Here is a 9586-nt window from a genome sequence, read left to right as displayed (position 1 = left end):
ACTTACATATAATAAATAAATAAATCTTAAAAAAAAAAGATTTATTTATTAACTGGGCATGGTGGCGCACACCTTTAATCCTAATACTCAGGAGGCAGAGGCAGGCGGATTTCTGAGTTTGAGGCCAACCTGGTCTACAAAGTGAGTTCCAGGACAGCCAGGGCTATACAGAGAAACCCTGTCTTGGGGGAAAAAAACAAAAACAAAACAAAAAACAATTTATTTATTATTATATGTAAGTACACACTGTTGCTGTTTTCAGATGTACCAGCAGAGGGCGTCTGATCTCGTTATGGGATTTGAACTCAGGACCTTCAGAAGAGCAGTCAGTGCTCTTACTCCCTGAGCCATCTTGCCAACCCTCTTTTTTTTTTTTTTTTTAAATCTTTTTTTCTTTTCCTTTTTGACAGGGTTTCTCTGATGTAACTTGCTTTGTAGACCGGGCTGGCCTGAAACTCACAGTGATATCTGCTTGCCTCTACCTCCCAAGTGCTGGGACTAAAGGTATGGGCCACCACCACCTGGCGTAAATTTTTTTTTTCTAATAAAAACTGATCATAAAGCTGCTGGTGGTGGTACATGACTTTAATCCAAGCACTTGGGAGGTAGAAGCAAGAGGAACTCTGTGAGTTCAAGGCCAGCCTGGTCCTGGTCTACAGAGCGAGTTCTAGAACAGCCAGGGCTTTTACACAGATAAACTCTATCTCAAAAAAAAAAAAAAAAAAAAGGCTGACAAGATGGCTGACTTTTGAAGGTCCTGAGTTCAAATCCCAGCAACCACATGGTGGCTCACAACCACCCATTATGAGATAGAACACTCTCTTCTGGTGTGTCAGAAGACAGCTACAATGTAGTTATGTGTAATAATAAATAAATCTTTGGGCTGGAGCAAGCAGGGACTAAGTAAGCAGAGTTGACCCAAGCAAGCAGGGCTGACCGAAGTGAGCTGAAGTCCCAAAATTCAATCCCCAACAACCACATGAAGGCTCACAACCATCTGTACAGCTACAGTGTACTCACATACATAAAGTAAATAAATCTTTTAAAATATATACAATTAAAAGGGAATATATATATATATATATATATATATATATATATATTTTTTTTTTTTCCATAAGTGGTATTTCAAGTTTCAATCCTGGCAGTGTGGCCCTGAATCAACTGTTGTCTTTGTCTGGTGTCTCACCATGGGGGCTGATGTTGGTTGGCCCCCTGACAGCCTGGTGAGGACTACCGGAGGACCTTATAAGCCCCAGGACAATGATGGCTCCAGGGTTGGGTACTTACAGATCAAATACCAAGAAGAAGAAAGTGTTGGTCTCGTAAGTGTCCTTCAGCTGTACTGAAACGGAAAAGGCTAGCTAGTCTCAAGGATTACAGGAGCCTTGGCACCGGCCATAGGACAGAGAGACCAGGCAGGCTGACTTCAAAGACAGGAGTGGGAAGGTGATGGGGTTTCCAAGGCAATTGCTGTGATGTGGGAAGGACCAGGGACTTCATACTCCGCTTTCCCACCTGCCCCACTCCCAACACTGGCTATACTCATTCTGAGTAATGAGGGAGGCACCTCGAGCCTCAGTAATGGGCTGGCAGAGCCACTGAGCAAGATGCCCTTGAATGGGTAGAGCTCATCACACAAGGTGGCTCTCACTTAACACCCTGACTTGAGTTATTAGGGCAGAATCTCACACTATAAAGCATGCTGCCATAGTTTGTGCAGAGGGGGGTGGGGTGGCAGGATTGGGGGGAGGTTGGAGGATACACTTACTGATGTTGGGGTGTCCTGAGACCTTCTGCAGGATGTCCACCTCCTTCAGGGTGGCTTCCCGAAGCTCTTGTATCTCCTCAGAGCTAAAGCTTCCTCCTCCAGTGATGTCGATAATTTTCACTGCGTATTCCTGGCATGTAGGTTTGTGGATGCAGCGCCTGACCACACTGCTGACTCCCCTTGGGGGCAGAGAACAGACGGCCTCGGGACTCCATACTCCAGCTGAGACCCTTGACCAAAGGCTACCTTACAGGGACTAGAGGGAGCTTGGCGTCAGTTTCCGGCACCCACATGGCCACTAACAACTGTCTGGGACTCCAGGGGATCCGACACCTACACTGACTTCTAAGGACACCAGACACGTACATGGTGCACAAACATGTATACAGCCGAAACACTTGTACTCAGAAAACAGAGGTGAAATCAAGCAGGAAACCAAAGGCTGTAACACAAGCTTCCCCTCTCACCCTACTGGGAGGAGCTAAGGGGTCAGAAACCGCTTAGTGAGGAGGGTGGAGCCAATCTGCGACCAGAGCTGAGGTCACGACTGTCTGTCTCTGGTGGTCCTGGTCTTACCTGCCCAGGATCTCCTTGGGCTCATAGTTCTCATAGAAAGTCTGTGCAGAATGGGAGTCAGGGAGGGCGTCATCCCGGGTCATGGTCAGGTGGATCTCAGGGGGATCCCAAGCACCTCTGAAGGGGGTACAAAAAGAAGCAAGCAAGTTCTCACTCCTCCGGCCTCTTTTTCTTTCCTTTTTTTCTCTTTTCCTCCTCCTCCTCCTCCTCCTCCTCCTCTTCCTCCCCTCCTCCTCCTCCTCTCTTTCTCTCTGACAGGGTTTTTGTTTCATTTTGTTTTGTTTTAGCTCCACCTGTCCTGAGACTATTTCTGTAGACCAGGCTGGCCTCAAACTCACAGAGATTTGCCAGCCTCTGCCTCCTGAGTGCTGGGATTAAAGGCCTGAGTCACCTTTGTAGTTCCAAACCAGCCAGAGCTAAAACCGAGGAACCCTGTCTTGAAATACCATAAGAAAAAAAGTGGGGGGAGGGGGGGAGCAGGCAGGACTGTCTGTGGGTATGCGCACACGAATGCAGAGGAGAAAAGAGAGATAAAGAAGCAATTGGGAGCCGCCATGCAGGTGCCTGGAACCAAACTCTGGCGACTGCAAGGGCGACCAGTGCTGGTAACTGCTGAGCCATCCCTCCAACCCTCTGTTTTCTTCTGTGTTTTCTCCGCACTTGTGGCAAAGGAGGAAAGCTTCGCACTTTCCTCCAGGTATTATTGCATCCTGTGGTACCCTTCCATCCCTGTGGACGCCCTTACCTTCCTGCCCCTCCTTCCAGGATGAGCTTCCTGTATCACACTGCTCCTCCCTCGGCTGTCCATCATCAAGCCAGCCTTCTGTATTTGTTGTTATTCTGCCAATGATGGCGGGCAAATCCTTTGCTTCTTTTTTTGGTTAAAGAGTTTCATGGAGCCCAAACTGTCCCTGAACTTGCCTGTGGCTGAAACAGATCTTGAACTCCTGATCTTCCGACTTCCCAAGTGCAGGGCTTTCAGGTCTGTGCGGTCATGCGCTGGATTCTGCACTGGCCCCCATTTCTCAGCCCTTAGCTCCTTCCCATATGGCAGAATACCCATGCCTTTCATTTCCTGACCAATTTTATTTTTATTTCAGGAGTACAAGCATTTCGCCCTTATGTATGTTTGTGTACCACACGTGTTTCTGGTGCCCTTAGAGGTTAGTGGGTTTTTCTTGGGGGAGGGGGTGTGTTTTGTTTTCTAAGATAATAGAGACAGTTTATTGAGAAAAAGAAAGACACTTCTAAGATGGGGAGTGGGCCAGAAAGCTGGGGAAAGATAAATATTTAAAAGCCCTGCCGTGACCCCAGACTCTGGCCAGCAGAGGTGGGGGAAAAACGACACATACACCAAGGCAGGGTTCAAGCAGCTTCCGCAGCTTTAGCTTCAGCTTCTGCTTCAGCTTCTGCAACTTCCTTCGCTTTATTCTGGGAGATCGCCCAATTTATCTGCATCCATCCTCTGCACTCGTCTCTCACCACTCTTCATCATCCAATCAGCATTCAGCACGCTCTGTACAGGAGCCATGCACGCAGACAGGGTGCGAATTGATAGGCCAGTGACTCAATATCATGCTGTATGACACTAGCGTCAGGCAGGCAGCGCATGATCATTCAGGTGTGCATGATCAGGTTCTTGGTAAACAAGCAGGGATCACGGGGTTTGGCAATGAGCCAGGGCGCCATCTTGGCCCATGAGGCCACACACGCTTCCCACAAAGCCCATTGTTGAGCTAGACCTCACTCTATAGCCCAGGCTGGCTTATGATTAATTACAGAGCCCAGCTAGCCCTCAAGCTTGTGATTCTCCTGCCATTAGATTTATAGGCAGGAGCTATCATCACTCCTGGCTAATAGCCATTAAATAAGCCAAACACTGTGGGGTATGCTGGTCCCAGCGGAGACTGGAGGATTTCCGTGTGTTCCAGGCCAGCCTAGTCTAAACAGCAAGTTCCAGGCTGGAAGGAAGGAAGGAAGGAAGGAAGGAAGGAAGGAATGGGAAGGGGAAGGGAAGGGAAGAAAGGAAGGAAGGAAAGGAAGGAAGGAAAGGAAAGGAAGGAAGGAAGGAAGGAAGGAAGGAAAGGAAGGAAAAGAAGGAGAAAACAGACCTAGTGGCTAGTGAGATCTACATAGCAAGTTCTAGGCCAGCCAGGGCTACATGAGACCTTGTATCAATAAAAAAGGGGGAGTGGGGGTGGCTGGATATTGAAAAGAAAGCTTAGTGGCTACAAGCACTGGCTGCTGTTTCAGAGACCCAGGTTCAAATTCCCAGCACCCACAGAGCAGCTCACAACCATCTATAATTCCAGTTCCAGGGAATGAGGTGCCCTCTACTGGCCTCTGTCGGGACCAGGCACACATGTGGTGCACACACTGAACAGTCATACATGTAAAATCAAGATAATCTTATTTTTTAAAAAAAGCCAAGCACTGTACTGGAGCTGGAGGAGTGATGCTTGGTCTCAACCTCCCTTCCATTAGACTCTGTGTCTCTGTCTTCTGCCCAGCAGCGGTGTGTGGCAAGTGCTGGGTATGATTCAGTGGATATGTGATGCGCTGTATAAGTCTTAGCCAATGGCAAGCAAGACCCCAGTAGTCATGGAGCAGAGTGGACAACACCATTAAGGTTATTTGTTTTTTTGTTTTTTTTCTTTTGAGACAGGGTCTCACTCTTTCACCCTGGCTGGCCTAAAACTCATAGATAAATAGATCTTCGTGCCTCTGCATTCCTAGTGCTGTCATCAAAGGCATGTGTCTTCATGCCTGGCATGAGTCAGTATAAGAGTATATTTCTACTTTACTTTAAAAAAATTAATTTGGGGGCTGGTGAGATGGCTCAGCGGGTAAGAGCACCCGACTGCTCTTCCAAAGGTGCAGAGTTCAAATCCCAGCAACCACATGGCGGCCCACAACCATCCATAACAAGATCTGATGCCCTCTTCTGGAGTGTCTGAGGACAGCTACAGTGTACTTACATATAATAAATAAATAAATCTTAAATAATAATAATAATAATTTAATTTTATGTGCCATGGTGTCTGGCCTGCATGTACGTCTGTGTGAAGGTGTGGGATCTCCTGGAATTGGAGCCAAGGACAGTAATGAGCTGACACGTGGAGGCTGGGAATTGAACCCAGGTCCTCTGGAAGAGCAGCCAGTGTTCTTAACCAGTGAGCCATCTCTCCAGCCCATCTTATTTTTATCTTTAGGTGCTAGGGATAGAACCCAGGGTGTTCAGTATACTAGGCTAGCACTCTGCCACTGACTGGGCTGAGCTACTCCCCCACCCCCACTCCTACCCCCACCTCCCCACCCCCCACCCCAACCCCGCTGGCAGCCCTGAGTCAGGGTGCACAATCTTGGACGTGGAGAAGCTAAGCTGGCCCATCTTGTTCCAGGAACATAGAGGCTCCTACCAGGAACCTGAATTCCTGCTCCAGACCCAGGGTTTGAGAAAGGCAGAAAATCACCCGGCCATAGGAAGAGCAAGCAGGCAAAGGGATACAAACTTCATGTCCACTTCCAAGAAAGCCTGGTCTCCCAAAGGACCCAATTTGCTGACCAGCCAAGCAGCAGGGCTGGCTGCCTCAAGCTGGCCTTTGCGGGAAGCCTGGTGTCCAGCGACTGGGTGCTTGGTTACCAGAGGAAGGTTTAGAATAACAACCGTCTCCTTTGCCAGGAGTAGGAACCAGGCCTGTGTGCTGATCCTATCAACAGCCAACAGAGCCGGAAGGTGTTAGTACGCCTTGAAAAACAAGCCTGCTTGCTGAAAGGCCATTCTAAAATCCCAAGATGGGCATGTATGTCCCTCACCTATTATCCAGGCACAGCAGATTCCCTGCGTGAGTTCAGAGCAATTCTTGGCCCACACCAGAATGCCAGCCTGAGCCAGGCTGGTCAAGTTCTAGCTGTGTTTACCCTTTCTGATAATGTCCATCTCCCTGTTCTTAAGGCCTGACTTGAGCCAACCATGTATCTGGATTTACTGTTTCATTACACTTGTTCCAAGACTCCCTAGGGGTGTGGAGGTGTTCTAAGTAAGAATAGATTGTCTAATGTTTCAGAATTTGATATTCCAGAAAGCTAGTCAGAGAACACAGCCAGATCCATGATCTGTAGGTAACTGCCTGACAGGTGCTCTGAGAATCCGTGCTCTCCCAGGATTAAGGGGAAATGGGTCAAACAGGGAGGGGTTCCTGTCTTTGCCTCACAACCCTACTGCTCCCATCTACTGCCTGGCTACTCACCGTGCGGTCCTCGTAGGGCCTTGAATGGAAGTGACAAGAATTCCAAAGGTCCTGGAGCCCTTGGGAGACAGCGGACCACAAGGGACTGAAGCTGTGTCCTGAGCAGACACTTGTTGCTGTCTCGCTCCTCTTTCGGGACTTTGGTACTTGGTGATGGAAGGCTGGCCTGCCAAAAATAAATCACAACTGCAAACCTGGGATGCAGGCCAGCAGGGATAGGCCTGGGGCAAAACTACATCAGGGGTGACACCTGGCGGAGGCTGGGGAAAGCACACATGGTAGGGATAAAGCAAATGGCTCAGAGGAGACAAAGCCTTTTTTTTCTAAAATATTGGCTTTTGCTGAGCCTCCAACACTCAGGAGGCAGAGGCAGGTGGATCTTTTGATTTCCTCAACAGCCAGAGTTAGACATAGAAACCTGGCCTGGAGAAACTGAAGACAAATAAGCAAACTTTTAATTATGTGTATGAGTACATATGTCATATGTCTTAGGGTTTTACTGCTGTGAACAGACACCATGACCAAGGCAACTCTCCCCCCCACCCCCAAAGACAGGATTTTCCCGTGTAGCCTTGGCCGTCCTGGAACTCACTCTGCAAACCAGGCTGGCCTTGAACTCAGAAATCTGCCTGCCACTGCCTCCCAAATTCTGGGATTAAAGGTGTGTGCCACCACTGCCAGGCCCAAGGACAACATTTAACTGGGGCTGGTTTACAAGTTCAGAGGTTCAGTCCGTTATCCTCAAGGCAAGGTAGGCATGGTGCAGGCAGAGCTGAGAGTTCAACATCTTTACCTGAAGGCTGCCAGTGGAAGCCTGACTTCCAAAAAGCTAGGGTGAGGGTCTTAAGCCCATGCCCACAGTGATACACCTTTTTTTTTTTTTTTAAAGCTTTATTTATTTATTATATGTAATTACTCTGTAGCTGTCTTCAGACACTACAGAAGAGGGCGTCAGATCTTGTTACAGATGGTTATGAGCCACCATGTGGTTGCTGGGATTTGAACTCAGGACCTTTGGAAGAGCAGTCGGGTGCTCTTACCCACTGAGCCATCTCACCAGCCCCATTTTTTTTTTTTAAAGATTTATTTATTTATTATATGTAAGTACACTGTAGCTGTCTTCAGACATTACAGAAGAGGGCGTCAGATCTTGTTACAGATGGTTATGAGCCACCATGTGGTTGCTGGGATTTGAACTCAGGACCTTTGGAAGAGCAGTCGGGTGCTCTTACCCACTGAGCCATCTCACCAGCCCCATTTTTTTTTTTTAAAGATTTATTTATTTATTATATGTAAGTACACTGTAGCTGTCTTCAGACACTNCAGAAGAGGGCGTCAGATCTTGTTACNGATGGTTATGAGCCACCATGTGGTTGCTGGGATTTGAACTCCGGACCTTCGGAAGAGCAGTCGGGTGCTCTTACCCACTGAGCCATCTCGCCAGCCCGATACACTTATTCCAACATGGCCACACCTCCTAATGGTGCCACTCCCCAGTCCAAGCATATACAAACCATCACAGCATATCTATCTGTATGTGGATATGAGTATTAGTGCTTGCCCAAGCCAGAGGTGTTGGGTTTTTCTGCAGCTGGAATTATAGATGGTTGTTTGCTACATGGGTGCTGGAGATCGAATTCTGGAAAAGCAGTTTATGATCTTAAGGAACGAGCCAGTTCTCTAGCCCTGTTTGTTTGAGATTTTATTTGTATGAGTCTTTTGCTGGCGGTATGTATGTGTAATACTGGAATGTCTTATATGCTCAGACATCAGAGAGTACATTAGATCCCCCTAGAACTGGAGTTATAGACTGTTGTAAATAAATATATATATACACTGTTGTAGCCACTGTATGAGTATGGAAAACTGAACTCAGGTCCTCTGAAAGAGCAGCAAGTGCTCTTCCTTCACACGAGCCATGCATCTCTCCAGCCTGGCAACACGGGCCTTGAAAGGAACACACTGTTATTTTTTTGAAGACGAGAGTCTTATTTTGAGACAGGGTTTCTCTGTGTAGCCCTGGCTGTCCTGGAATTCACTCTGTAGACCAGGCTGGCCTTGAACGCAGAAATCTGCCTACCTCCTCTGCCTCCTGAGTGACCACTGCCCGGTGAAGACAAGAGTCTTATTACATACCTCTGACTACCCAGAAACCATGCAGACCAGGATGCCTCCACACTTGTGCTCCAGCTTCTGCTTGTGTGTTGGCATTATAGGTGTGCAACAGCAAGCATAACTTTTTTTTGTTTTTAGGGTTTATTTTTTTTTTATTTTATGTATATGTTTATTTATTTATTGTATATGAGTACACTGCAGCTGTCTTCAGAGGCACCAGAAGAGGGCATCGGATCCCATTACAGATGGTTGTAAGTCACCATGGGTTGAAGTCACCATGTGGTTGCTGGGATTTGAACTCCGGACCTTCGGAAGAGCAGTCGGGTGCTCTTACCCACTGAGCCATCTCACCAGCCCCTAAGCGTAATGTTTTATTTCTCCTGATTCACAGCTACATTTGACTCGCCCATGTGGGAGACAGACTGCCTCAAACTCGTGGCAACCCTCTTGCCTGCTTTCCAAGCATTGGTGTTACAGGTACCACCATGCCCAGCTTCGTTTAAACCTGGAGCAATCCCTGAGGGGGTAGGGGTAGAGTTTGGAGCACTGTGACAAGGTTTTCCTGAGGTGCTGGGTCCAACCTCCAACCCTATAAGGGGCTGGTTTTAGCCTGGTTTTGCAGGAAGTAGAAATATCCAAATACTATAGGGAAGCCGCTTGTATAGAGGATATTTTTGTACTTTTGTTTTGTTTTTTTTAAATACTTATGTATACAGTGTTCTGCTTGCACATATGCCTGTAGGCTAGAAGAGGGCACCAGATCTCATTATGGATAGATACGAGCCACCATATTTTTGTTGTTGATGTTTGGCTGGGTTTGTTTTTTTGAGACAGGGTTTTTCTGTATAGCCCTGGCTGTCCTGGAACTCACTTT

General features: G+C 47.6%; 1 protein-coding gene across 2 annotated transcripts in view; it reads right to left on the bottom strand.

Annotated features, from left to right (window-relative positions):
• Phkg1 (phosphorylase kinase catalytic subunit gamma 1) overlaps positions 1-6727 on the bottom strand; it is a 13888-nt gene extending 7161 nt beyond the window's left edge. The window contains exons 1-4 of one of the 2 annotated variants that reach the window (XM_021186993.2): positions 6598-6727; positions 2348-2464; positions 1772-1950; positions 1291-1345 (exon numbers count right to left, since the gene is read on the bottom strand). In XM_021186993.2, coding sequence (XP_021042652.1) covers positions 1291-1345; positions 1772-1950; positions 2348-2430 — 317 coding nt within the window. In that variant the 5' untranslated portion in view covers positions 2431-2464; positions 6598-6727. Of the gene's footprint in view, positions 1-1290; positions 1346-1771; positions 1951-2347; positions 2465-6597 lie in introns of those variants that run through there. The other variant, XM_029533676.1, reaches the window with a different exon arrangement.
• Between the last annotated feature and the right edge of the window lie 2859 nt (positions 6728-9586).

Source organism: Mus pahari, chromosome 23 (genome assembly GCF_900095145.1).
Source record: "Mus pahari chromosome 23, PAHARI_EIJ_v1.1, whole genome shotgun sequence".
In the NCBI taxonomy this organism is placed as follows: Eukaryota; Metazoa; Chordata; class Mammalia; order Rodentia; family Muridae; genus Mus; species Mus pahari.
The sequence above is the reverse complement of the archived record's forward strand: the minus strand, read 5'-3'. Positions and strand labels throughout refer to the sequence as shown.